We start from the raw sequence: 27,212 nt of genomic DNA, 5'->3' as shown, positions 1-27,212 counted from the left end.
TACCCAATGCAAAAAGACCCAATGAAAATCCTGCAAAAACAGCATAACCCTCCCTTTCAAGAACACTATCTCCTGCACTTCTACGTCCTATTTCCAACTGTAAAATGCAGCATATAACATATGAAGTCAGATACAAAGGCATCATATAACCCAATGAAAATCATGTTCAACTGCACCCTTCCTACCAACAACAACAACAACAACAAATCCTTTTCCCACTAAGTGGGGTCAGCTGTATGAATTCTAGAACACGTTTGCGCTCAGTTATGTGCCGCATCTTCCGTTACATCCAAATACTCTAAGTCTTTTCTTAGATCCAACTGTGCCCTTCCTACCATTTAAATAAAATAAATTTATGTTATGACTCTCTAAATATGCTCTTAATATACTGAAACAGCGCAAGTACAAACCAAAGAATTGATAATGGTTAAAAGACAATGTAACTTAGTAATTATTGAAAAAGATTCCAAGTTAGTCCACTCTCAACTTATGCATCTACAATGACATGGTTAAAGACAATGTAACTTCGTAACTATTGAAGAATTACAAGTTAGTCCCCTCTCCAACTTATGCAGCTATAATGTTGAACACAGGTGCTTAAAACTTAAAAAGCATAAGTCACTACCTTAGATATTGCTAAAAGAGCAAATCTGAACATACAGTTGCATTTTGCTGGGCAGGCAACCAACCTGCTAGAACAAATAATGGTTTAGATATGTTTTAGTATCATTTGACCAAATAATGGTTTAGTAGAATCTATAGAGTTATAGGCCCACTATCGATTAGATATGTTTTTAGACAAATCATTATCATGCCATTTTTTATCTCTTAAACTTTTAACCTTCTTCTATAGAAATGACATGAATTAACAAATTTTAACCCAGCTTAAACATAGGGCTAAATCCGTTGTTCGAGGGGAGGACAATTATAAGTCATTTTGTTCCCATGCATTTGTAACACGTGACCCACGTTTTCTTCACGTGTAAGAGAAAAAAATAAGAAGGCGACTGGAGTGGACTAATTAAAAGTTTGCTAAGCTATGATCAAATCAAGGCAAGCAAGATGATGAGCTTCATACATCATACCTTGACCAAAAAACAAAACCACTCTTCCTTTCTTTTCTTCAACAAAAATAAAAGTCAACCATGTTGTATTAGCTGGAAGCCTAGAACTCAAATAATACTGTTAAAAATGAATCAATAACAATATTTGTAGCACATGTACTGTAGTCGATTCTTATAAGAGTAATATGTTTGTCTAATATAGAACTCACCACGATTTGTAGGTATTATACAAATAATATTTTTTGTGTGTTTAACTAATATTCGCACGAGATAGTTTAATGATTGAGGATGAATTACAAGTCTGTGTTCCTCACAGCACATCCTGGATTCGATTTATGGCGTCGATAAGTCACAAACTATGGTGGCCAAATGATGCTAAAATGCTTCAGTGAGTCTATCAGGATCTCGACAAAGGTAGGTTGTCATTGTGACGAAATCACCAACTGATCTTTTTTTTGAAAGAATAAAATATGGTCAACATATTGTTACCATATGCTTGATGATAGCAATAGGTTTAGTTCCAGATTGACTATATTTATCATGACCAATTCGCATTCTCATACACCCATTGATGAGGTGTATTTTGCATGCATATGCATGCTGACTTGTTAAACCTAGATATTATAAGTACAACTAGGTGGTGTCTTACGTACTTGTTGGTTTCTAACATTGCAAACATCGATATGAATTGCAATCTAATACATTGAGTGTTTGACCTTTCTACAACGTTTAACAGTAATTATGTTTGTTTTAAAAACCATAGAATTCCAAACTATAGAATAACTTATGCCTTGACTTCGGACATTGTCAACTCTAATACATTTTTTTTACAACCATGCAAGAGATCTTTATTGACATCTTCAACTTTCTCCATGCCATCGAAATTAGGCAGTCCTAGTGAGAAACTCAACAGCCACATCTATTAGTCACATTCGAAAAAGCGCATTAAGGATATAAACTATACATAGATGAAATAATAAACCTTGCATATGGTCTCCGCTACTGTCCTACAATTAATAAGTTAAAACTCGACTCCTAAAGATTTTCTGAACTACCTTAATAGTAAAGTATAATTAATTTGGTCCCATGCAATATAAACTAAACTGAACAAAAAAAAAAAAAAAAAAAAAAAAAAAAAATCTAAACCAAAAGAAAATTAAACTGAAAAATTCGAAAGAAATCGAACATGAATTGAATAGTAATATCAATTCAATTTTTAATTTTATAAGAAAACTGAACCGAATGAAACCTACCCTAAATATAATATTGGCGCGCACGCCACCGACTGTGGACTGCAGTTGTCAACTTTGTCTGTAACAGATGGCTTGCAGCTGGAAGCAGGGAAACTCCGTGAAACCCTTCCCACCGACACAAACCAATCAGAACCTGCCATGTGCAAGTCAATTTTCTTTTTCTTTTGGGTGCGGAATTAATAAAAAATAATTAAAAGTGGAGAAAAAAGGGGAAAAGGATGGGATACCGAATATCGACAGGGTGTTGGCAAATAAGAACCATACGAAACAACAGCATATTTGACCGTTGAACAATATACTGGTCTTTGAAATAACCACCACCCACTCCACGAGAACATTTCAAAATTTCACGATCTTCCTTTTCTCTTTTGGATATTTACAAATTGGGTCCTAATTGTGGTGGTTATTCCATTTTGATATATTTGACTCTCTTTCCATCTCAAGTTGGTCCTTAAATTAGCTAAAGCGTGAGAAGGAAAAATTTAAACTTGAATGTGAATGATGAAGTACATTGCTTTAATTAATTTTGGTTAAGTCTGGTTCCACAATTTGTCCATGAACTTTTTAATTTTAAATTAGAGGTACATTGGCGTTGGTTATAAAAATTAACAAGATTATTAATGAGTATAATTTAGTTTGGCAAATTTTATGTTGAAACAAACAATGATATCGACTATGAGAACAAGGAACCTTTCAAATCATCAACATTGGTGTGCGTCAATGGAGATGAGATAATGTGAGATCAAGGTTATAGGTTGGTCAGTCGTTTTGAAAACCAAATGAAATATCAAAACACTCACGTAAATAAGACACTCGTAAAAAAAAATCATATTATTTGGTCAAGCCACTCATTGTCAACTTTCTTAAGATCAAAACTAGCAATTCTAATTAGTCATTCTCATGCCGTTTAAGGAAACCAAGTCCAAACTCATAAAAAAAAAAAAAAAAAAACCATTGATTTGGTTGGTTTTGTATAGTTTGGGAAACATTTTGATCAAACTAGATGGGTTAAGAAAATGTCAAACAAATTCTCTTATCATATTGGTAACAAGAGCAATTTATCACCCTTTTCAAATCCACATTTAAAAGTTCAAAGCTAATTAGAAGAAGTTTATAACTAAAGTGGTCAAGAGCAAATGTTCATATACCCGATATTATGAGTTCGATGTTACACTCTCTCACCATCGTTTGTAGAAAGAGAGAGCGAGAGAGAGAGAGAAAGTGTTTAGAACTAATTAGAGACGAGAAAAGTTCAAAAGACTCGATCTAAAAAACCTCAAAAATTGAGGGGACAAATGTGAGATCAAACCTAAATATTCTTGTAAATATTTGAAAATTTGATATTGTAGAGATACGGCAGGCACACCCTTTACGCATGGTCAACATCAAGTCAATTCAATTCCCATACAACCGAATTACGACCCGGTCGCTCCGTTGCCACCTCCACTTTATATAAACACCTTCCATTTCCCGCTGTCGACCAAATCACACAGAGATCACACAGAGAGCGCACGCGCAGAAAAACAAATAAAATCCCCAAAAAAAGAAAAGAAAAATAAAATCACAGAGAGAGAGAAGGGGAAAAATGAATTGCGCTTTGGTGGTGCCGAACTCGCCGATTTTCTCGCCGTCGAAAATCCCCTCCCATTTTTTCCGGTCGTCGGCTGTAGCTTCCCCGTCGTCGTGTTCTTCGCCTAGAGTCCTACATGGGGCTCCGCCTACGCCGTCGCGATCGTCGGCTTTGACGACGCCGGGTTTCGAGTCTCGGTTTCAGAGGCAGGTGGTTGGCGGGTGCCAGAAGAAGGCTTCGGGTTTGGCTCTGAAGAGGAAGAGGCCGATGATGATTGATATTCCGGTGGTGCCGTCGGTGAGTTTTAAGGCGGAGGCGGATGTGGGCGCGGCGGAGAGAGTGGAGATGGTGGAGGTTGATGAGGATGGGTATTCGGTGTATTGCAAGAGAGGGAGGAGGGTTTCAATGGAGGATCGGTACTCCGCTGCTGTTGGTCTTGGCGATGATTCGAGACAGGTAAATTGTGGTTCTTGCGCTCTGAATGTTCTGTTTGTTTCCCGAGAAAATTTCAGAAATGGAAATTAATATCTTGACTGGAAAGTTCAAGCATTTAGCTTTGATTAGATTGTTTTACAATTTTGTTTTTCATTTGAGCTTCGACTGACAAAATATAAGACGAAATCAAAATTGGGTTTCTAAATTTTTTGGATAGATATAAAATCGTGGGATCATGTTTTTGAATTCGCCGTTCGAATTCGTGCTGATTAAGATTATGTGATGACAGGCATTCTTTGGTGTGTTTGATGGGCACGGAGGGGCCAAAGCAGCTGAATTTGCAGCCAAGAACTTGAATAAAAACATTGCGGATCGTCTGAGGGGTGGAAGTGAAGAGGAAATCGTGGAAGCAGTCAAAGATGGTTATCTAACTACCGATGTCGAGTTTTTGAAGGAGGATGTTAGTGGTGGTGCATGCTGTGTGACTGCCTTGATCCAAAAGGGCAACCTTGTGGTGTCCAATGCCGGTGACTGTCGTGCAGTTATGAGCCGAGGAGGGGTCGCGGAGGCCCTTACATCCGATCATCGTCCTTCTAGATTAGATGAAAGAGAAAGGATTGAGACCACGGTAAGCATTCAAATATGTGTATATGGACTCGAGGATTTGATATAATCTTACCTAAAGATTGAAATGGAAGATAGTGGAGTTCGTCACTGATTGGATTTTGCAATGTTTTGTTTTGTAGGGTGGTTATGTAGATTGTTGCCGCAGTGTTTGGAGAATACAGGGGTCTCTTGCTGTTTCGAGATCAATTGGCGATAGACAGCTTAAAGAATGGGTGATTGCAGAACCAGAGACTAAAGTCTTAACGATAAACCCCGAATGCGAGTTTTTAATGTTAGCTTCTGATGGTCTTTGGGACAAGGTAATTTTAGAACTAATCTCATTCTGTTTCATGCGTCTTTCGTTTAGAACGATTACTTCGGAAGTATCTGAATCTAATATGAAGTTTTCATTTCTCTTTCCAGGTTACTAATCAAGAGGCAGTAGATATCGTTCGCCCTTTATGCGTTGGCGTTGATAAGCCGGAGCTCTTTTCAGCTTGTAAGAAGCTCGTTGATCTGTCAATTCGGAGAGGTTCCATGGATGATACAAGTGTGATGATAATCCAATTAGGTCGTTTCGTTTTATGATACCGATTTAGGTAAAATGAAACTCAGTCCAGACCACGACAATTGACCTTTTCTTCCACTGCAAGTAAAGTTTTCAAGAAACTTGCAGAGTTAGAAAGGAAGCCAGGAAGACAAGCCATGGTGCAGAATAGCAACAATCACATGACCAATTGTAAATGACCATTTGTATGCTCCCGGGAGATTTTGTCTCGGCGGTAGGAAGAGAGTACTAGAAGCACGTTGCACGTGACGATAATTGTTAGGACTCGTTTGGTAAGTGCTTTTAAATGGCTAAAAGCGCTTTTAGAAAAAATGTTTGAGTTTCAAAAGCATTAGAAGCACTTCAAATGCTTTTGGAGGATTAATTTGCATTTTTACAAAGGATTGGTCCTGAAAATATTTCTCTAAAAGTGGTTTCAGTCATTTAAAAGCACTTCCCAAACGAGCTTGTAACTTCTGTAAATTTCTTCGCTATTTCAAAGTTTATTATAAATAATCAAAATGCTTACCCTTTAATCTCAATTTCTTTTTCTGTTTTCACTGCATAAGTAGCTCAACCGTTGATTTACCGTGTGTGAATTTATTGTCTTAATATGTTGTGTTTAATTACTTCCAGATTATAGTAAATATGTTTTGGTTTGGTCTTGTTTAAGTCAACTTGTAGGGCACGTGCTTCTTTAGTCCGTTAAATTGTTGTTGGACCAGGCAGTCCTGTTTGGCAGCTGCAGCTGCAGGCTTAGTTTTCCATTGAATATATTTCTGCATGCACTTTGTTGTTTGGTCAAAATTCAATGACAAATATGTGTGCCGGAAAAAGGGCTTAGTCTACAACAAATTTCCAACAACTTGTGTTTTGATATTTAATGTACCAAGCTATATTCATGGCACATTGAAGATTTTAACGCACAATTGTTGTTGGACTTTTTCTTTTAATGTCTCTAGTCCAATTAGAAGGCATGTTTACTTAATGGAAACTAGCAATTGGCACACACACTTTATGTGTGCAACTGAATTTGTTTTTTATTTTACCATGACATATCATTAATGAGCACGGATGACAACTCAAAATAGAAAAATAAATAAATAAAAAAGGGAAGAGAAGAGGTAGGATAATGTGGGGAATGTAGATAGAGGAAGAGGGGAGAAAAGTGGGGTTTATCTATATATTTTTTAATTTTTAAATACAATATGCCATATTTACATGGCTGTGATGTTAGTATAATAAACAGTAAAATTTATGTTTGGCGTAATTACTAAATTGTCCACATTTTTTATTTTTGTTTAGTTTTGGTAAGAGGGTTAGAGTGGTAATTTGCTAGAGTATTGGTTGACAAACAAAGTTTTATTAATATGTAGTTTAGATAAATGAACAAAAGAATCAAAGAAGTTGAAAACAAAGTAAAGTAAGGAAAGAAAATCGATTAACTAGTCCCTCTAATTGATTTGATTCTTGAATTTTAATTATTTGATTACGAATTTTAATAGAAAATTCACATTTTTTTTGTTCTTTGTGTTATTCAACATAATAAAGTTAAAAGGTGAAATAATTATGATATTTGTTATAAATAGACAAAAGTGAGAGAGATAACCTATGCCAGAGATCGAGTGGAACGAGAACAATGTATTACACTTTTTATTTTGTGCAACTGTATCAGACAATGGATGCAGGTAAAGAGAGAAACAATAAAATTGGTACAAATTGTCTACTTAGATAGGTAGATAGAAAGACGGGTAATCTTTACATTATAAAGGTCCCTTTATACAGGGTAAGTCTTACGCTTGCAGGAAACAATTGCATGAGTGAAAAAATCATCATGCATATTTACTATTTCACATTTCTAAGACTTTTCCGCATAAACCTTTTAATTGTTGTCACTAAAGTAACTTTTGATAGCATGTTAGTTTGTTTATTCGTGTATTCATACGTGTGACATCTACGTTATATTTCATAACAATGTCTATAATTTAATGAAAGCATAAAACTCGCACATTTTCCTGATGCAGTCTCCACCAATATTATTGCACATCCCTTTCCCATTTAGAGCATGCGTGGTTCAAGTGACTTGTGACTTGGATTAGTGGACATCAGGACATGCCAAACTCTTTTTATCTAATATTGCTGTAATAGTTAAGTGGCAAACACTTTATAGTACTGTTTTTTCTCCCTACTCCTTTTTGGTCGACTAGAGAGGCGTTTCGAACTTTAGACGTCATTCTAGGAGGAAGAGAGATACCAAATACTAAATCACGAGCTAGTTGATAATATTGTGATTCAAAGGTCATTGACGGATGTATTGAGGGGTAGGGGGGGTCACTTGATCCCTCGAATTTCGATGAACGTCCATGGATACCTTGGGTGCTGATCCTCCGAACTTTAGTGAATGTTCATGATACCTTAGGTGCTGCCTTTTTGAAGATTAAAGTTGGCTTCATACATGCCCTCCAACTGACTTCACGCCTACCAAGACTCGGTGAATGATACCTTAGGTGCTGCCCCTTGCATATATTAACAGGTGTATAATATGTTTTTCCAAATGACTTCAGGCCTACCAAGGCTTGATGAAATGACGATATGCATGCTATTTTAGGTAAAAAAAATTTGTGCGCTATTTTTACTTACTCCCCTAATATTATTTCATGGGTCCGCCACTGCCTGTAATGCAAAATACCTTGAAGAACATGATGTCGTTTTACACATATAAACGATTTGCATGCAAATAGAATGACGCTTTGCGCTTGTTTGGTGTCTAGAGTTGAATTAAAACGAAACGAGTACATTTATTCAACCAGTAAAGAAAGAGAAGTGGAGTCATCTGATCTGATATCAAGTTTCTGCAGTAGAAATGGCCTAACTTTTTCCGTTAACGGATGAGCGAGTTTCTGCAGTCATCTTTTCATTGCTGTCATGTTGTATTGATCATGTTCTCCGTCTCTCTGTGTCATTTGCTCGTCAGCCTCGTTTTTGGACTTTCTCCTCCAGCCAATCGTGACACATCGAGAACCAAGACGGTGAGAATAATTATGGTTTTATATGCTAAAATATACATGAGCATGACTTCATCTACATGCTTATGCTTTGTGTTTTTTGTCCAAAGACGACTTCATGTTGACTGAATTGGGGACTTTGCTTCTGTTTTGTTTGCGTCGGATGTCGCTGGATCAAATATAACGTTATTATTATTTCATAAACATAAGACATAGTAATAATAGTAAAAGAGAAATATTGGCTACCTTTCATGAGGATCCTCGTCGGATTCTCTAATCATATTCGTTTATCATATATCGTGCGGTTAGAAATTATTGTAATTTTTTATTATTTAAAATTGAATATAAACAGTACCTAATTTTTGACCGTACAATGTACGATTAATGTATGTAATTGAAAGATCTATGAAATCTTAATAAAAAGAATCCGATGAGAATCCTCTCTTAGCTACCTTTCCTTCTTCATTTTCCCACTCATTTATTGACTAATTATTTCTACTTGCACAACTAACTTAAAACTTAATGCTTTGACCCAGTTTATAGGTTTCCACCGGAAGTAAATGTGGTGTGTAGAAATCATCAGATCCACAAAAATTAAATGGGCTAAGTTTTTATTGGGCTTATGCATTCTTTATGAAAGGTTCTTAGGCTTATGAGACATAGACCGACTTTAAAACTAAATTTTGCAATATAGAACACCGTATGTTTTAACTGTTCATTAAACAAAAAAATATATTGTATCAATGATCCTGTGACTCTAATTTAATTAAAAATTTGTGAATATTAGTCTCTTAATTCATCAAAACGCACAGTTATGATCATTTTCGTTAACTCCGTCAGAATTACCGTCAAAATGAATTATGGTGGAATTACCATTACTACAATTGGGTTAAAGTTGAAGGACTATTACTCCAATTGGATTAAAGTTGAGGGACCATTGCTAAAAATTTCTCCTTTTGTTTGGCCCTTGATTCAAGCTCATGTACGTGATATGTGACTCATTTTGATGGAAGTTTTGATGGAGTTAACGAAAATGATCATATATGCAAGTTTTGATAAGTTAATGAACCAATGGTCATTAATTTTTATTTGAAGGACCATTGCTCAAATTCAATTAATGATAAATGACCATTGCTACAAAAAGAAAAAACTTTTGTGTTATAGATTACAAATGAAGAGTTATGCTTTGCTTAGCCAAAAAGATGACTAATGTAACTTTCCAAAAAAATTATGCTTTTCAACAAGGACATATTATATTTATATTTATATGAATAAAATGAGATCCACTGTGAATATTGTGTTTGAAGCATGTGGACCGAGAAATCTTCACCGTTCAAAAGAGAGAGAAGGAATTTTGGGTTACTCAAGTTTTTGGGGTTTTACGAAGTAGGTTAGTGAAATAAGCTAATGTGACTGTATGATTGAAATTAAATTGTCTAGATCTTTCGATTGCAGGTTCAGACATAAAAATTCCAAGTGAATCTCAATCTTATGAAAATGAGATACAAAAGTAAAGACTTGAGATTCAAATTTTGAATCTTCTATGACAATATTGCTTGTACTAAAATAAAAAGAAAATATTAATTAAACAAGTAAACGATAACTTAAGATGCTAAGACACAATCCGGCTAATTTATTGTAGTAATCCCTTCCTTCCACCACTTACAACATGTTAGCATAGAGAAATTTTTAATTGTGACGGGAATACGGATGATACATTATATGTTTTTATGTAAGTAGTGTGAAATTTTATTTTTAAAGTTATTAACTTTTTAACATACATATCTCGTCATTTATATAGCGACACATGATATACCATACCAACCAATGCGTAGGCGCACTACAGAACATTTTTAACACGTAATTATTTTTTATTTTCCTCCACTTCCTAATATTTTTATTTATTTATTTTATTTTTTAATATTTTAGCTCCCGAAGTGCTCTGGATGAGATTCTTCTCTGCGTCTCGTTTTATATTTCTCACTCGAAAAAATTCCATTTTATAAAATCGCCCATAAAAAAAAACAGACCTCCCTTCTAGTCCCCTCCCATTTCTCCTCAGATCTCTCTCTCCCTTGTTCGCTTTTGCGGGTCCAAGGGTTTCGCTGTTGCTCTAGATCTCCCCCAGCGATTCGAATCCCTCTCCGGGTTCGAAACGCTCTCTCTCTCTCTCTCAGCCGTGGACTCGCACTTCACGGCCGCATCGCATTCGTAGATCCAAGCCGCCGATTCCGAGCCGTCGATCTGCTCCCCAGCCATGGCGGCCGCGAACGCTCCGATCACCATGAAGGAGGCCCTAACGGTTAGTCTTTAACTTCCGATTCGAATGCTACTTCAGCTCAATTCAGATTTACACTTTTTTTTTGCCGAATTAGTTGCTTTTTTGGTCAATTGCTGTGCTTGATTTATCGTTTTTTCTTCGAGTTTGTTACTTAGTTTTGTGTTAAGCTTCAGATAGATCTGAAATTTCGTTGAATTTTTGGTTTCTGATCAGATCTGAGAAGTTTTACTAAGAACTACTTAGCAACTGTGATTTCGAACACGATTAACTGTTCTCTGTTCGCAGAGGATTTGACTAGAATAATTAAGTGATGATGAGTTTATATGATCTGATCTGATTGCAGCTTCCGAGCGTTGGGATTAATCCACAGTTCATAACGTTTACACATGTTACTATGGAATCCGATAAGTACATATGCGTTCGGGAGACTTCGCCTCAGAATAGTATTGTCATTATCGATATGAGTATGCCGATGCAACCTCTGAGGAGGCCTATCACCGCAGACTCTGCGCTTATGAATCCGAATTCCAAAATCCTTGCCTTGAAAGGTAGATTATAGCAACTTGTTCGCATTGCTGGAATATCTTTTTTTAGCATATACGTGTCGTCACTTTTGAAAGATGCTCTGGTTTAGTGTTCTGGGCTTGATCTTAATGCATCATGCATGTGTGCTTGCCAACTTTTTGAACCTCAGCTTACATAATAAATAGATTCACGATTCATCTTGCTAGTATGTTTGCAACACGTATTTAGTTGAATCAGCGGTAACTATCATGTACAATCTAAGCACTTAACTTTATTTACTGGCTGGATCTTACTTACCAGCGCCTTAGCTTTCTTTATGAACCTCGATTTATCTAATTTTGATCGACCATGTGTTGTCATATCCACTTGAAGCTGGAGTTCAAGGTACTACTCAGGATCACCTTCAAATCTTTAACATTGAGATGAAAGCAAAACTGAAATCTCATCTTATGCCTGAGCAGGTACCTCACTTCATTTGTTTACTAATTAGTATGTTTTCGGCATCTCTTAATTATTGCATAAGGATGTCTGGGTCTTGTTGTTTTGTGCAAGGTTTTAAATAATCTAGCTTACGTATCCCCATTGGTTCTTTTGTAGATTGTTTTCTGGAAGTGGATAACCCCAAAGATGTTGGGTTTAGTCACTCAGACAACGGTATATCACTGGTCAATTGAAGGTAAGATACCTTTAATAACTAATTTAGGTATTACACAATCATACGTCTTCAGGTTTTTTTATTTTTTATTTTTTATAAATTAATTAATTAATTTTTATTTTTTTATATATGGAAATGTTACTGTTTGTGTTAAAGTTGTGGTTTTTATTTGTTTGGTCCCGCTGCATCTCCTTGTAGGTGAATCTGAACCAGTAAAGGTGTTTGAGCGAACAGCTAATCTGGCTAACAATCAGATTATAAATTACCGATGTGATCCTTCTGAGAAGTGGTTGGTTTTGATTGGAATTGCTCCTGGTGCACCAGAGGTATGTTGTTATGTCTATTTATGCCTGTCCAATGTCCAACAGTATTCTTTATCTCAGCCGAGGAAATTGTCAGAAATTGCAAAACTGTTTGCATCTTTGGGTGTTTGCAGCCAGTGCTCCGGTTGTCAGTCTATCTATATTCAAATCCTGTACTTCTATCATAATACTTTCAATCTAGCCTCTTAAACAATATTGTCTGAACTATATTTCCCAATGATTGAAATTGTGAAATAACTCTGGTGCTGTACTAGTTTTTTGTTTATAAAGTTCAATGTATCAGAAGATACATTCTCTCTCTTTTAAAGCCGCTTTTCTGCTTTTCTGCCGTGCTGCTGCTCATTGTTAATTCAATTTTTCTAGAGGCCACAACTGGTGAAAGGAAATTTGCAACTCTTCTCTGTGGATCAGCAGCGCAGTCAAGCTCTTGAAGCACATGCTGCTTCATTTGCCCAATACAAGGTATGTACAGTTCACTGCCCCATTCTCCTACTATTTATTTATATTCTGCACCCTTCACTACACACAATCTGTTAATACACAAATATATATGCATCTTAGAATATTGTTGACCTGCTTCATTTATGTTGCACAGGTTCCAGGGAATGAAAATCCTTCAACTCTTATTTCTTTTGCCACCAAGACCCTCAATGCTGGACAGATTACATCAAAGTTACATGTTATTGAGCTCGGTGCCCAGCCAGGTTGATATTAGGATTATATTAAAGTCTCATGCACATGAAACGAACTAGACTGCCCGGTTCTGTTTAGACATGATTTTTTGTTTCTTTACACAATCTCCATTAAATCTGTAAATGATGATTATGTTTTCTTTGATAGGGTTCTTTTTGTATCATTAGTTTCAATTAATCATGGCGATCTTGGTTACATCTTGAGGGGATATAAATTGGAATAAGTTTAATATGCTCATAAAATAGATTAAGAGCTTGTATAGATTAAATTAGTGATGTTGACTTACAAAGTTTGTACACAGATGGCATTTTTACTTAAAATCAAATGTTGGGAAGATATCGAAAATATATAGTTTTTATGTACTTTATTTTGATGATTTTTAAGTTAAAGGAAGTAAATGTGAGTTTGAATCACTTTTCAGGGAAACCATCTTTTACGAAGAAACAAGCAGATCTTTTCTTTCCTCCAGATTTTGCTGATGATTTCCCAGTCGCCATGCAGGTACTGAATTCGTCAATGTTTTTGATTAATCGTGTACTATATGGTAACTTTGTTAATGTTGAATTTGTTTATTTGGCAGATGTCTCACAAGTACAGCTTGATTTACGTAATTACAAAGCTTGGGCTACTATTTGTGTATGATTTAGAGACAGCTAGTGCAGTTTACAGAAATAGAATTAGTCCGGATCCAATTTTCTTGACAACAGAGGCATCATCTGTTGGAGGGTTTTATGCAGTTAATAGGCGGGGCCAGGTGTTGTTGGCTACAATTAATGAACAAACAATTGTGCCTTTTGTCAGCGGTCAGGTATGTTTGAAATTTTTTTCTTCTTTCTTGATATGGTATTGAAAGTAGCAACTTGTTCTTAAGAATGTTGTCTTGTTTTCATTTGCAGCTAAACAATTTGGAGCTTGCTGTGAATCTGGCTAAAAGAGGAAATCTTCCAGGTGCCGAGAATCTGGTAAGATACTCTTTATAATTCAATTTTAAGCTTGAGTATACTAGATTTTCTATAGGGGGAACATTTTAAGCATGCATATTTCAATTGTTGATGGAATTAAGTTATTTATATGATTGCATTTCGTGATAAGAAGCAATATGGTTGCTTTTATTGTATCCAATTTGAAGTTGTCCTGATAAGGCAGTTTTTTGAACTTGATGCTCACTGAAGGTGTTTTTAAATTTTTTATTTATTTATTAACCTTTGAACGAATTAATAGCACTATGAGATAGGGAGTTGAGCTGAGAGAAGGCCTTAATCTATGTGATCTACAATTTCAGTATTGTTGATTGTTGGCAGGCCAGTACTTGGCTGCCATGATTTGATGAGCTATAATTCTCTTTACTTTAATGTCTGATGTGGCTACATGAATATTACAGGTTGTCCAGCGTTTCCAAGAACTGTTTGCCCAAACGAAGTACAAAGAAGCTGCTGAGCTTGCAGCGGAGTCCCCACAAGGAATTCTCCGCACACCTGATACTGTTGCTAAATTCCAGGTTTCCATTTTGCTTATGTATTTTTGTACATGTTTCTTTCTTTGGGTAGTTTTTCTCTCTTCATATGATTTTGTCCTGAATGTGTTTCACATGTATCTAGAAGCTTGATGTGTTCTAGTAGTTCATGTTTCTTTTTAAGATAGATTACAACTTAATGAAATTTACGTTTACGGTTTTTGTTGTCTGATGTGTTGCAGAGTGTTCCTGTCCAAGCTGGGCAAACACCGCCTTTGTTGCAGTACTTTGGGACACTCTTGACAAGAGGGAAGCTCAATGCATTTGAGTCATTGGAATTGTCACGTCTTGTAGTAAATCAGAACAAGAAGAACCTTTTAGAGAACTGGTTAGCGGAGGACAAACTCGAATGCAGTGAGGAATTGGGAGATCTTGTGAAGGTTGGCTTTGCGATTTGAATTTAAATGTCAATTTTTCAGATATTTACATTATTGGTGTTAATATCTCTGATTTTTTTCTTGTAGACTGTGGATAATGATCTGGCTTTGAAAATATATATTAAAGCCAGAGCAACTCCCAAAGTTGTTGCAGCTTTTGCTGAACGAAGGGAATTTGACAAAATTCTGATCTACTCAAAGCAGGTGTGGAAATGTTTTTATGTAGTAATTGGTTTATAAATATGTATTTTTGTATTTGTTAAATGGTTGTTTGGTTTCTAAGCATTCCCATTCTCTTTGTTGCTTTAGGTTGGCTACACACCTGACTATCTGTTCCTTTTGCAAACAATTCTTCGAGCAGATCCTCAGGTATTCTTTTAATACTGAGAAAGCTTATATTTTCTATTTAGTTCGTGAAAGCTGAAAGCAGAACTGTATCACACATTTATCTTGTTTGGTGGGTGTCTCATTGAAAACAAAATCCTTCCATTTGCATTTGTTCAGTTAATACCCCCAGGAGTTTGGTCTACTGTTTACATTTGACTTGTAGTTGTATACAGATGAACTTGAATTCCAAATTAAACCAGGTTATAATGTGGTTTTGAATGTAGGGTGCTGTGAATTTTGCATTAATGATGTCTCAAATGGAAGGTGGTTGTCCAGTTGATTACAACACCATAACGGATCTCTTCCTTCAGGTGTGTTTACTTTCATTAGTACTATTGTGCTATGCTCACATTAGCAATTATAGATATATATATAATAAATAAGAGACTAACAATCTTCTTGTTGTCCTTTTGTTTATTTTAGAGGAACCTTATTCGCGAGGCAACCGCCTTTCTATTGGATGTTTTGAAGCCAAATCTTCCAGAGCATGCATTCCTGCAAACAAAGGTTTCTATCCTTGAAGCTATATATGAATGATCTGTTGATTCCTATTTCAGCTGGTTGACTTTTTTTGTCCATGCAGGTCCTTGAGATCAATTTAGTGACTTTCCCAAATGTGGCCGATGCTATTTTAGCTAATGGAATGTTCAGTCATTATGACCGTCCTCGTATTGCCCAGCTATGCGAAAAGGCTGGTCTTTATGTGCGAGCTTTGCAAGTAAGATGTCTTGTGTTGCAATTCCTTTTCTTTTTCTCGTCTATTTTCTAATAGTTACATTTGTGCTAAAGCATTTTACTTCTGTTGCAGCATTACTCAGAGTTGCCTGATATTAAACGTGTCATAGTGAACACACATGCAATAGAGCCACAGGTTCATATCCTCTCTAGTATTTACATCAAATTGGTACCATAAACTTCTAGAACTGTTACTAAGAGTGTGTTCTTCTACAGTCACTTGTAGAGTTTTTTGGCACTCTATCAAAAGAATGGGCATTGGAGTGCATGAAAGATCTTTTATTGGTCAACTTAAGAGGAAACCTTCAGATAATAGTGCAGGTACACACTTTTTTTTTTTTTTTTTACTTTGATGTTAAAAAACATATCTGGAGCTTATCTGAAGCAAATTTTAATACCTGCACAGGTTGCTAAGGAATACTCTGAGCAGTTGGGAGTTGATCAGTGCATGAAGCTCTTTGAACAGTTCAAGTCATATGAAGGGTTGTATTTCTTCCTTGGTTCGTTTTTGAGCTCAAGGTAATCTGTTCAAGAAAATAAATTTTCTTTGTTTTCTTTTGTGTTTTGGATGTCACCTCCAGTTTATTCTTGATTTTTATATTACTTTAAAATGTGATACAGTGAGGATCCTGATATCCACTTCAAGTACATTGAGGCAGCTGCTAAAACTGGACAAATCAAAGAGGTGGAGCGAGTTACTAGAGAATCGAACTTCTATGATGCTGAGAAGACGAAGAACTTCTTAATGGAAGCGAAGCTCCCCGATGCACGTCCATTGATTAATGTTTGTGATCGTTTTGGATTTGTTCCAGATCTCACCCACTACTTGTACACGAACAATATGCTTCGTTACATTGAAGGTTACGTTCAGAAGGTACTATTTGAGCCTTCTTTTGACAATTTGAAATGTCCTTTGGGTTCCTTGCTGATGTTTTTTTTTGGCTCATTGCGTAGGTGAACCCTGGGAATGCTCCATTAGTTGTGGGACAGTTGCTAGATGATGAGTGCCCTGAAGATTTTATCAAAGGCTTAATTCTTTCTGTCCGTTCATTGCTTCCAGTGGAGCCCCTTGTGGAGGAATGTGAGAAAAGGTACATGTTCAGAATGCCACACCCAATCCTCATTTAGTTTGCCATCATTTTTTGTCTATATCACTTAATTTTCTTCTTCTTTTCCCTCTCTCTAGGAATCGCCTTCGTTTACTCACACAGTTCTTGGAGCATCTTGTGAGTGAGGGAAGCCAAGATGTACATGTTCACAATGCTTTGGGTAAAATCATCATTGATAGCGGCAATAATCCAGAACACTTCCTTACCACAAACCCATATTATGATTCGCGTGTTGTTGGTAAATATTGTGAGAAACGTGATCCTACCCTGGCTGTAGTTGCTTACCGCCGTGGACAATGTGACGATGAACTCATTAATGTCACAAATAAGAACTCCTTGTTCAAATTGCAAGCAAGGTTGGTGATAAGTATTTTATGTTTTTTATTTAACATTTCATCTTATCTGACTACGTGTAGGTTTACTGATTAATTTGTTGATATTAGGTATGTGGTTGAGAGGATGGATGAAGATCTTTGGGGAAAAGTTCTTGACCCTGAGAATGAGTACAGAAGACAGCTTATTGATCAAGTTGTTTCTACTGCCTTGCCCGAAAGCAAGAGCCCGGAACAAGTTTCTGCGGCTGTTAAGGCTTTCATGACTGCTGATTTGCCTCATGAGTTAATTGAGCTTCTTGAAAAGATTGTGCTTCAAAACTCTGCCTTCAGTGGGAACTTTAATCTGCAAAACCTGCTAATCTTGACCGCCATCAAGGCAGATCCTTCGAGAGTTATGGATTATATTAATAGGCTTGATAATTTTGATGGACCTGCAGTTGGGGAAGTAGCTGTGGAAGCCCAACTGTTTGAGGAAGCGTTTGCAATCTTCAAGAAGTTTAACTTGAATGTCCAAGCTGTTAATGTCTTGCTGGATAACATCCGAAGCATTGATAGGGCTGTTGAGTTTGCGTTCCGTGTGGAAGAAGATGCTGTTTGGAGCCAGGTTGCAAAGGCTCAGCTCCGGGAGGGTCTGGTGAGCGATGCTATTGAGTCATTTATCCGTGCAGATGATGCCACCCAATTCTTGGATGTTATTCGCGCTTCTGAGGATGCAGATGTGTACCATGACTTGGTGAGGTATCTTCTGATGGTTAGGCAAAAGGTGAGAGAGCCCAAGGTGGACAGTGAGCTCATTTATGCATATGCAAAGATTGATAGGCTTGCTGACATTGAAGAATTTATTCTTATGCCCAATGTCGCTAATCTCCAAAATGTTGGTGATCGCCTATATGACGAGGCTCTCTATGAGGCTGCAAAGATAATATATGCCTTCATATCCAACTGGGCGAAGTTGGCTGTCACACTTGTGAAGCTTAAACAATTTCAAGGTGCTGTTGATGCAGCACGAAAAGCCAACAGTTCAAAGACATGGAAGGAGGTTTGCTTTGCTTGTGTTGATGCTGAGGAGTTCCGCTTAGCTCAGATTTGTGGTCTCAACATTATTATACAGGTGATTTTTTGCATCTGGATATGTCTCGTATACTTCTAAGGTGCACTTTTACTCTAGATTTGGGCATATTTATACAATTTTCACTAATTGTTTGTCTTGATTTGAATTTTATAGGTGGATGATTTGGAAGAGGTCAGTGAATACTACCAGAATAGAGGATGCTTCAACGAGCTAATATCTCTAATGGAGAGTGGTCTGGGGTTAGAACGTGCTCACATGGGAATCTTTACCGAGTTGGGAGTTCTATATGCTAGATATCGCCCAGAGAAACTTATGGAGCACATTAAATTGTTCGCGAATAGGCTAAATATTCCTAAGCTTATAAGAGCATGTGATGAGCAGCAACATTGGAAGGAGCTGACCTATCTGTATATTCAATATGATGAGTTTGATAATGCTGCAACCACCATCATGAATCATTCCCCTGAAGCCTGGGATCACATGCAGTTCAAAGACGTGGCAGTTAAAGTTGCTAACGTGGAGCTATATTATAAGGCTGTGCACTTCTACTTGCAAGAGCATCCGGACCTCATTAATGATATTCTAAATGTGCTTGCACTTCGTGTAGATCATACACGTGTTGTTGACATAATGCGGAAGGTAATTGATTGTGCATGTTTTCATTACGCGCATCATAGATTCCTAGCGCTTCTCATCCAACAAAAAAAAAGCACTAGAAGTTTAGATTATGAAAATCATTTTTATGGCTCTTATATTGAGATTCTTTTGTGCTTGCAAATTGTAGGCTGGTCATTTGCTTCTTGTGAAGCCATACATGGTTGCAGTTCAGAGCAACAATGTCTCTGCTGTGAACGAGGCTTTGAACGAGATATATGTTGAGGAGGAAGACTATGAAAGATTGCGTGAATCCATTGATTTGCATGATAGCTTTGACCAAATAGGCCTTGCTCAAAAGGTAAAATGCATTCTATTTCTTGTCTGTTCTCTGTGTTGTTAATGTGCAGGAGCCTTATGTTGTTTGTTTGGTCAGATTGAGAAACATGAGCTTCTGGAAATGAGACGTGTTGCTGCATATATCTACAAGAAAGCTGGAAGGTGGAAGCAGTCCATTGCATTGTCAAAGAAAGACAAACTTTACAAAGATGCCATGGAGACAGCCTCACAATCTGGTGACCGTGAACTGGCAGAGGAGTTGCTTGTTTACTTCATTGAACAGGTACAAAACTCTTCATAAGGACTCCATTTTTCACGAGTGCATTCTCTTACTGTTGTCCCTGGCCTGCTAACATTTTTGGCAATTCATGAATTTTCTTCTTTAAATTGCAGGGAAAGAAAGAATGCTTTGCATCGTGCCTCTTTGTCTGTTACGATTTGATAAGGCCGGACATTGCCCTTGAACTTGCATGGATGAACAACATGATCGACTTTGCTTTCCCATATCTGTTACAGGTAATTTTTTTTGTCTTGTTTCCAACTGTTTCTTGCGTGTAAAGGGTTATTGACGTCTCTCATCGAGTCTTGCTTGCATTGTTCAGAACCTTATGTAATTCTTTGTTTTACAGTTTATCCGGGAATACACTGGCAAGGTTGATGAACTGGTTAAGGACAAAATTGAAGCTCAAAAGGAGGTCAAGGCTAAAGAACAGGAAGATAAAGAAGTTATTGCGCAGCAGGTAATCACTTTGAGATATTCTATTTCCTTACAATGAAAGCGGGTTCTACGAATATGCATTCGTTCTGTTCACATAGCACGTCAACCTCCGTGTTCTCAACTTATCTTTTGTTCTTTGCTTAAATGTCACTATGCATTATGATTGATTGGGTTGACATACTTTGCAGAACATGTATGCTCAGTTGCTGCCTCTTGCTTTGCCTGCGCCACCAATGCCTGGCATGGGAGGCGGTATGGGAGGAGGGTATGCTCCACCACCACCTATGGGAGGAATGCCACCGATGGGCATGCCGCCTTTTGGCATGCCACCAATGGGCAGTAGCTACTGAGGCGTGTTGAACTATTCTTGATGAGTTCGACATTTGAATTTGGTATTTTAGTCGGTAGGGCAACCTATTTGATAGAACCTGCCATTTAGTGTAATTTTGTGTGGATATGTTGTGTTGTAATATTCTTTTGTAGCAGAGGCAATTTTTGTTTGGCTGGTGGTTGAGGGCAAGCCTAGAATTTTCTCTGTATTTTTTTGTTCTCGTTTTTCTGAACCTGCCGGAGTCCGAGTATAATACAAAACACTACACTGATCATTTTGGTTATGTTCCAATTTTTCTTGGTGTATATTTGTTCAAACGATTTGTTTTCCAGTAAAAGTGCAGTTTGTATGAACCATTTCTGAACCAGTCTGTTTATGATGGACCAAAATATCAACTGCGGTGCCGGAATTAGGAATAATCCTGGCAATTCATTTTGTTTGGGTGCCTTTTATGTACAAGTGTGTTTACGGGTTTTATTGTGGGGTCTAAAAATTGGAATTTACAAGCTTGTTTGGTTACCATTTTGTTTTTATCTTTTGTGGAGATACGAGGAATGTGTATGAGAGAGGATGAAACTTCTCATAATCTCTTCGAGTTTGGATTGATTATTAGTTGTTCCATTTTTTATCTTAAAAAAAAAAAATGAACGTTATAGCTCAAATTTGAGTTTTAACATTTTCAGTCCCAAAAGCAATGCCACAGTGACGTCACACATAGTATTTGTTAAGTTTTTATCCCTTCAGTTTTAGTCCTCTCGGCCTCCGATTCTCGGAAGTTCATCGACCTGCTACTCTCCCACCAAAACAAATTCCACCAATTTCCCACATCCATTTCTCTTGTATTATCCAATTTCCAATTCCCAACAACATCGATCAATCAACGCAAATGGTGTACCAACTCGTTATTTGGGGTCTGATCACTGCTCTCTTGGCCCTGATCCTGAGAATCTCCCTCCAAATATCCGCCGCCAGAAGCAACAGAAAACGCGCCGTCGCCTTCTTCCACCCCTACACCAACGATGGCGGCGGCGGAGAAAGAGTACTCTGGTGCGCCGTTAAAGCCATCCAGGACGAAAACCCCTCCCTCGACTGCCTCGTCTACACCGGCGACCACGACGCCTCTCCTCACTCCTTGACCGCCCGTGCCGTCGACCGCTTCGGCGTCAAACTCGTTCACCAACCCAAGGTTCTCTTTCTCTCTCGCTCTCTATCTCTGAATTCATTTTTTTTTTTCATTAATTATCGATTGGGATTTGAAGGTGGTGCATTTGAGCAAGAGGAAATGGGTCGAGGAGGCCACCTACCCCCGGCTGACCATGATCGGGCAGAGCCTCGGCTCTGTCTACCTCTCATGGGAGGCGTTGACGAAGTTCACTCCTACTTTTTACTTCGACACCGCTGGCTATGCCTTCACGTACCCAATTGCCCGGCTGTTTGGTTGCAGGGTTATCTGCTACACCCATTACCCCACAATCAGCTGCGACATGCTCTCCCGGGTCCGCCGGCGGAGCTCCATGTACAACAATGACGACTTCATTGCTCGGAGGTAGGTCTGTTTGTCAATTTTCCCATTTCACATTTTGCTGATTGTGGCTGATGAAACCCAGTTAAAGGAACATGGATGGATGTTTTGTTAAACCGAAAAGATGATCACTTTTCGCATTTAGTTGCTTAGACGAAAAAAGATCATAACTTGAATTTGAATTGTTGTTGTAGCAATTGGTTGTCCAGCTGCAAAGTCGTATACTACAATATATTTAGCTGGATGTATGGGATTGTAGGCTCTTGTGCTCATCTTGTTATGGTTAATTCGTCCTGGACTCAGTCCCATATCGAAAAGCTCTGGAACATTCCCACACGGACTAAGCGGGTCTATCCTCCTTGTGACACTTCTGGACTTCAGGTTTGTTATCAGTAATATCTTAACATATTACTTTGAAATGTGGTTTTCAACGATTTGACTAGTCGTTGTGTGAGATGAGCTGCAAATGTGCAATTGTCTTTCTTTTTGGTTGTTAACAAGTTGCTGTCTGTGTAGGCGCTTCCGTTGGAAAGGCCAGCTGAACCGGCAAAAATTATATCTGTTGCTCAGTTTCGGCCAGAGAAGGTGGGAATATAAACCTTATGAGCACAAGGTACTAAGATTTTTGCGGCTCGTTTATGGGGCCTTTGTTATTTGTGGATATTGCAAGTCCTTTCTAATTTGGTTGTTCCATTCTCAGGCACATGGTCTCCAACTTGAGGCCTTTGCAGTTGCCATAGGAAAATTAGATGCACACTTGCCCAGACCTAAGCTTCAGTTTGTGGGTAGCTGTCGGAATAAGGCAGATGAGGAAAGATTGCAACATTTGAAAGATAAAGCAGGTGAACTGAAGGTTGACGGGGATGTGGAATTTCATAAAAATGTATTATACAGGTCTGTGCCAAGGATTTCTTGTTCTGCATCCTTTAATGTAAATGTCTAGATAACTTGTTCTTCTTGCTCTTGCTCTTGCTCTCTCTGTTAAACGTAAACCATGCATGATCTGTTCACGAGTTTCTTATCTTTGGTTGGCTTGCATTGTTAATTGCTTCCCATCTGAGGATTGAATCATACAAGTAGTGATGCTAATATATACAGCATGAATGACTCAGATAATTAGCATTTTTTTTGCGTGTCTGCCTAGGTGAATTCGAATAAGCTACATAGTATGTAGCTGAATAAGACATACAAACTGTGGTGTGAACATCTTCTCAAAACCATATTAGCTGCTGTTTTTGTAAACATATTTTCCTCAACGATTGTCGGCTCTCTTTTGTCTTGTAATAATATACCCTGTTTGGATTTGTTTTTGCTTTCTTAGCCTTGGTTATTTTTCACATCTACAGGGACTTGGTGCAACTTCTGGGAGGGGCCATCGCAGGAATCCATTCAATGACGGATGAACACTTTGGAATAAGTGTTGTGGAGTATATGGCTGCAGGAGCCATCCCAATTGGTGAGCATCTCAAAAGTTATCCGTCATTTAACCAACAAACTTTCTACTTTACCCTATTCACTTTTTTCCTGCTCTGATATTCCTCATGTTTTCCGTTCTTGCTTCAGCACATAACTCTGCCGGCCCGAAAATGGACATTGTTTTAGCAGAAGATGGATTGCAAACAGGATTTCTTGCCCGCACTGTGGACGAATATGCAGACGCCATCCTCAACGTCGTAAAGATGCCAGAAAGCGAGAGGCTGAAGATGGCTTCAGCTGCGAGGAAGCGGGCTGGCAGATATTCGGAGCAAAGATTCTACGAAGATTTCAAAGCTGCAATCTCCCCAGTGCTCACCCATTCTTCTAGTTAATGGACTAAACATCAATCACAGGATACTCGTTACTTCACAGAGAGGAGCCCTTTGCATCGGAGTTTAGTTGTACTGCATTTTTCGTTACCCCGAGCCTTACCGGTAACTGTAAAAGTCCGATTAAGCCACTGTAACTCTAACCGTTTGATGGTGTCTTCTTTCAAATCATATACCGGTATTCAACATCCACATTTACCCTTTCCGTAACGCCCTTCATTTTCGGGTTCTTTGTTGAGTATGAGTTTAGTTGCTTCAAGTTCGGATTGGATATTTTGAATGAGGATCCTCCCCAGGTCCTCTTTGTGAGAATCCTTAAATTGTGTCCGTTCATTGTACATCGTGCAGTCAGAAATCATTTTAAATACTTTTATTTAAAATTAAATACAAATTGTATTTGATGAAAATTGATTGCACGATATACAATGAACGATCACGATTTAAGGATTCTCAAGATCCTCATTATCGGTCACGACTTGAGGATTCCAGGATCCTACCGTGAGGATCCTCCTGGGGATATTTTTACAGAACACCGATCATGGTAGATTGGATAAAATTGAAACATACAAAATCCAACCAAAACTTGTTATGGTATAATTCAATAAACGACATGCCGTTGGGATGTAGAAAACCAAAAGTAAGAAAGGCGTGCCAGGCACGCGCTCGGACATGCTGTGGTGGCATCAAATTCTCATCCCCTTTCCTTTGGATTACAGACCATCCACTCCATTGCTTGCACCACAACGCAGACGATACACAGTAAACTCTTTGCTCTCTTTCTCTCTCTCTCTAAATGGTTGGGCCGTAGACGACCATAAAAATGGCTGTTTCATTCAACTCGGTGCTGGGCTTCAACTCCACGGTAACTTCTATGCTCCCTCACCTGCACCATATTTTGAACAATTTGTTTCTATGTTTTTCTTCTTGTATTGAAATATATTGAACTGGGTATGCACTTTACTTTTGAGGTTGGCTTGGAGCAATCGGTCTCTGGGTTGCTTGCTTATTTCATATTAAAGTAGATATTAGATGGCACTGTCATGGTATCCCAAGCCAACCGCGCACTGTGAGTGGATAAGTTCATGGCTTACAGTGCGTGATTAGTTTGGAATACCGCACAATAGTTTGTTTCAAGGCCTTCTTATGGGTGATTATCACTTCTATTAATTTCTTGAGTAAATTGTAACAATGGTTCATTAACTTTAACTCAATTGGAGTAATGATCTTTCAAAACTCGACCTTTTTCATGAATGGAGAAGTAGCTTCACTCGTATACTTGTTCTCTCGATAGGTTCATCCTAATTTTTACATGATTGTTACAGTGCATCGTGCCTTTAAGTTGGACAAACTGTGTTCTATCTAGCAGAATAGTTTCATGCTCTCGTTACTCGTTAACTGGTTCAAGGGGCTGTTTCTAACGATGATAGTGATGTTTGTTCAACAAACGATGCTGCCTTTAATTATATGTAATGAAAGACTAAAATCTCTGTTTACAGTTTTATCATTTATGTTATTTGTGATGTAAATGGCTCGGCAACTGGATGATTCACTCGATAATTTACGAAAGTTTATTTGTTCTCCGTTCGAAGTTACAGGCCAAGTACCAGAATGTGTCGAAAGTTTCTGTTGGAGCTTCTATACCAGCGGCCACCACCCAATTCACATCCTTCTTTGGAACATTTGGACAAAGGAGGCGTATAAGTGAAAAACGATGGGGCTTATGTCTTTCAGTTGCGGATGGCAATCAGCTCACCACAGACCCCAGTGACAAGGCTTCCGAAACTACTCCAATTTCTCCCGATGGTCGATTACCAGCTGTTGATTCAACGTCTTCGGCTCAGTTCCGAACGAGTGTCCTTGATCAGTCCGGGCCTCCAAGCTCTGAGCCTCCCAATGGCTCGTTGGATTCCTCAAATCCAAAGGAGGCATCTCAGTCACCTGACGTGCAACCCAAGTCAAAAAGATCGCCCCTAACAGCAAGGGAGAGACTGAGGGCAGCCAAGGTTCTCAGTCGTTACACGGACTCAAAGCCGTCTAAAAAATCAGCTAGGGGCAAGAATGTATTGGATGCTTTCAGAGACAGCGAACGCGGAAAGAAAAGATCCGGACTTCCAGAGGCCCCTACAAACATTTTTGACGACAGCAAGCGAGGGATGCCAAAGCAGGGCCTCACTTGGGAATTTCCGGGGGGTAATGATTTGTTTCTGATTCTCTTTTCGTTTGTATTTATCAGCACGGTGATGTTCGCTACAACGTACGTAGTTTGGAAACTTGGTGCCATACATTTCAATGAAAATTGAGACGGACTGCGGTTGGCATCCCCGAGTTTTGCACCAGCCACCTTGATGCTTCTGTGTACCAAAGTTCTCATCTTCCACAGGACTAGGGTTTGAAAACCATTGTAGGCAAGATATACATGTCAATGTACAAAGATTTGCAGGGTCAATATTTGTTATCACTAGTATTCGACATTTACTGCAACTACACTGTTGTAGCTTCATTGGAAAGAAACATATGGTAAAGGCTATTCAATTCCTTGAACTTCTTCCCTTGTTTCCTTACCTCAACTACAAGAAAAGCATTTCACTTTGTATTTCTGTTGAGGTTAACATTGACTTTAGGGCTCATTTTATTTTGGATTTGTGCACTAGATTTGATTTGTTGACATACCTGATTTCGGGGAGAATTTGTCGGGTAACCGATTGTATATCTTCTCATTTTCTCTTTCATTAAGTTCATTTTAGTTGAATTTGTGTGCTAGTTTTGCTTTGTTGACATACATGGTTCTGAAGAGAATTTGTGGTGTAACGGATTGTATATCCTCTCATGCTTTCTTTCTCATTACTTGAGAGAGACACAAGGAATATACAAAGAGATACACATAAGGGCATGTATAACGGCTATAGTTAAGAATCTCTCCTACTTCAATGACAAAAACTACGGCTATAAATATCATCAACACTTAACATAAAGTTTTTAATGGTCAATCAAATAAGAGAGACTTACACAAGATTCGCTACTGTGATGATATCTCAAATCAATAACACAATATTATATGTTTTAACTTTTTCATATAAAAGTGCGTTTTTTATTTGTAATACCGCTTCAATCTAACTCGATGCAGGTCCTCCCATCAAACACCCATGAGTTTAGCTTGCTTGATGTGCTTCTCTTCCCATAATCAAACTCGTGTCGGTTGACGTCATCTACGACCAGAGTGGCCAACCCACTCGAGCCATCTCACACACAGATATTTCTGCAGACTCCGCACCTTTATATCATGTTCCTGCCCACGACACGTAAATTAGCAATAACGATGAACCAAAGCCAATGGACCCCAAAAGACATGCACTCGAGATATATATCAATACTTTTTAAGAAGAAAAAAAAATGAGGGGAGGGAAAGAAAGAAGATACG

General features: G+C 38.1%; 4 protein-coding genes across 5 annotated transcripts; all 4 read left to right on the top strand.

Annotated features, from left to right (window-relative positions):
* The first annotated feature begins 3,813 nt into the window (after positions 1 to 3,813).
* Positions 3,814 to 6,264, top strand: LOC137720703 (probable protein phosphatase 2C 25). The gene is made up of 4 exons (XM_068459806.1): positions 3,814 to 4,343; positions 4,612 to 4,950; positions 5,069 to 5,248; positions 5,352 to 6,264. The coding sequence occupies exons 1-4, from the start codon at positions 3,903 to 3,905 to the stop codon at positions 5,514 to 5,516; spliced, it is 1,125 nt and encodes a 374-aa protein (XP_068315907.1). The 5' UTR covers positions 3,814 to 3,902; the 3' UTR covers positions 5,517 to 6,264.
* Positions 6,265 to 10,476: 4,212 nt separating this feature from the next.
* LOC137720578 (clathrin heavy chain 1) lies at positions 10,477 to 20,823 on the top strand. The gene is made up of 30 exons (XM_068459668.1): positions 10,477 to 10,782; positions 11,105 to 11,309; positions 11,659 to 11,747; positions 11,884 to 11,962; positions 12,140 to 12,267; positions 12,628 to 12,726; positions 12,860 to 12,968; positions 13,379 to 13,458; positions 13,538 to 13,765; positions 13,854 to 13,919; positions 14,339 to 14,455; positions 14,653 to 14,850; positions 14,935 to 15,051; positions 15,157 to 15,216; positions 15,459 to 15,545; positions 15,658 to 15,741; positions 15,818 to 15,952; positions 16,043 to 16,105; positions 16,186 to 16,290; positions 16,376 to 16,488; positions 16,591 to 16,843; positions 16,924 to 17,060; positions 17,156 to 17,434; positions 17,522 to 18,524; positions 18,639 to 19,124; positions 19,270 to 19,440; positions 19,516 to 19,701; positions 19,812 to 19,934; positions 20,048 to 20,158; positions 20,325 to 20,823. Exons 1-30 carry the CDS (start codon positions 10,738 to 10,740, stop codon positions 20,484 to 20,486), a joined length of 5,118 nt encoding a protein of 1,705 aa, XP_068315769.1. The 5' UTR covers positions 10,477 to 10,737; the 3' UTR covers positions 20,487 to 20,823.
* Positions 20,824 to 21,133: 310 nt separating this feature from the next.
* LOC137720984 (GDP-Man:Man(3)GlcNAc(2)-PP-Dol alpha-1,2-mannosyltransferase-like) lies at positions 21,134 to 23,986 on the top strand. The gene is made up of 7 exons (XM_068460113.1): positions 21,134 to 21,653; positions 21,727 to 22,013; positions 22,184 to 22,370; positions 22,506 to 22,574; positions 22,690 to 22,883; positions 23,336 to 23,445; positions 23,553 to 23,986. Exons 1-7 carry the CDS (start codon positions 21,354 to 21,356, stop codon positions 23,795 to 23,797), a joined length of 1,392 nt encoding a protein of 463 aa, XP_068316214.1. The 5' UTR covers positions 21,134 to 21,353; the 3' UTR covers positions 23,798 to 23,986.
* A 513-nt stretch (positions 23,987 to 24,499) lies between these two features.
* On the top strand, positions 24,500 to 26,335 carry LOC137720608 (uncharacterized). Of its 2 annotated transcripts, none has more exons than XM_068459696.1 (2): positions 24,500 to 24,656; positions 25,384 to 26,335. In XM_068459696.1, the coding sequence occupies exons 1-2, from the start codon at positions 24,615 to 24,617 to the stop codon at positions 26,092 to 26,094; spliced, it is 753 nt and encodes a 250-aa protein (XP_068315797.1). In that variant the 5' UTR covers positions 24,500 to 24,614; the 3' UTR covers positions 26,095 to 26,335. The 2 variants fall into 2 exon arrangements, with proteins under 2 accessions (XP_068315797.1, XP_068315798.1); XM_068459697.1 differs by having other exon boundaries at positions 24,504 to 24,656; positions 25,390 to 26,335.
* Positions 26,336 to 27,212: the final 877 nt, after the last annotated feature.

The sequence above is a fragment of the Pyrus communis genome, chromosome 16 (genome assembly GCF_963583255.1).
Source record: "Pyrus communis chromosome 16, drPyrComm1.1, whole genome shotgun sequence".
Taxonomy (NCBI): Eukaryota; Viridiplantae; Streptophyta; class Magnoliopsida; order Rosales; family Rosaceae; genus Pyrus; species Pyrus communis.
The sequence above is the reverse complement of the archived record's forward strand: the minus strand, read 5'-3'. Positions and strand labels throughout refer to the sequence as shown.

What these genes read in the sequence shown, in the direction of transcription:
- LOC137720578 (XM_068459668.1), top strand. Translation starts at nt 10,738, where the DNA reads ATGGCGGCCGCGAACGCTCCGATCACCATGAAGGAGGCCCTAACG. An exon ending in ATATCACTGGTCAATTGAAG is followed by an intron (nt 11,963 to 12,139) that starts GTAAGATACCTT and finishes ATCTCCTTGTAG; the next exon opens with GTGAATCTGAACCAGTAAAG. An exon ending in TTGTTTACTTCATTGAACAG is followed by an intron (nt 19,702 to 19,811) that starts GTACAAAACTCT and finishes TTTAAATTGCAG; the next exon opens with GGAAAGAAAGAATGCTTTGC.
- LOC137720608 (XM_068459696.1), top strand. Translation starts at nt 24,615, where the DNA reads ATGGCTGTTTCATTCAACTCGGTGCTGGGCTTCAACTCCACG. An exon ending in TGCTGGGCTTCAACTCCACG is followed by an intron (nt 24,657 to 25,383) that starts GTAACTTCTATG and finishes CTCCGTTCGAAG; the next exon opens with TTACAGGCCAAGTACCAGAA.
- LOC137720703 (XM_068459806.1), top strand. Translation starts at nt 3,903, where the DNA reads ATGAATTGCGCTTTGGTGGTGCCGAACTCGCCGATTTTCTCGCCGTCG. An exon ending in TTGGCGATGATTCGAGACAG is followed by an intron (nt 4,344 to 4,611) that starts GTAAATTGTGGT and finishes ATGTGATGACAG; the next exon opens with GCATTCTTTGGTGTGTTTGA. An exon ending in CTGATGGTCTTTGGGACAAG is followed by an intron (nt 5,249 to 5,351) that starts GTAATTTTAGAA and finishes TTCTCTTTCCAG; the next exon opens with GTTACTAATCAAGAGGCAGT.
- LOC137720984 (XM_068460113.1), top strand. Translation starts at nt 21,354, where the DNA reads ATGGTGTACCAACTCGTTATTTGGGGTCTGATCACTGCTCTCTTGGCC. An exon ending in GACGACTTCATTGCTCGGAG is followed by an intron (nt 22,014 to 22,183) that starts GTAGGTCTGTTT and finishes TTGTTGTTGTAG; the next exon opens with CAATTGGTTGTCCAGCTGCA. An exon ending in CATAAAAATGTATTATACAG is followed by an intron (nt 22,884 to 23,335) that starts GTCTGTGCCAAG and finishes TCACATCTACAG; the next exon opens with GGACTTGGTGCAACTTCTGG.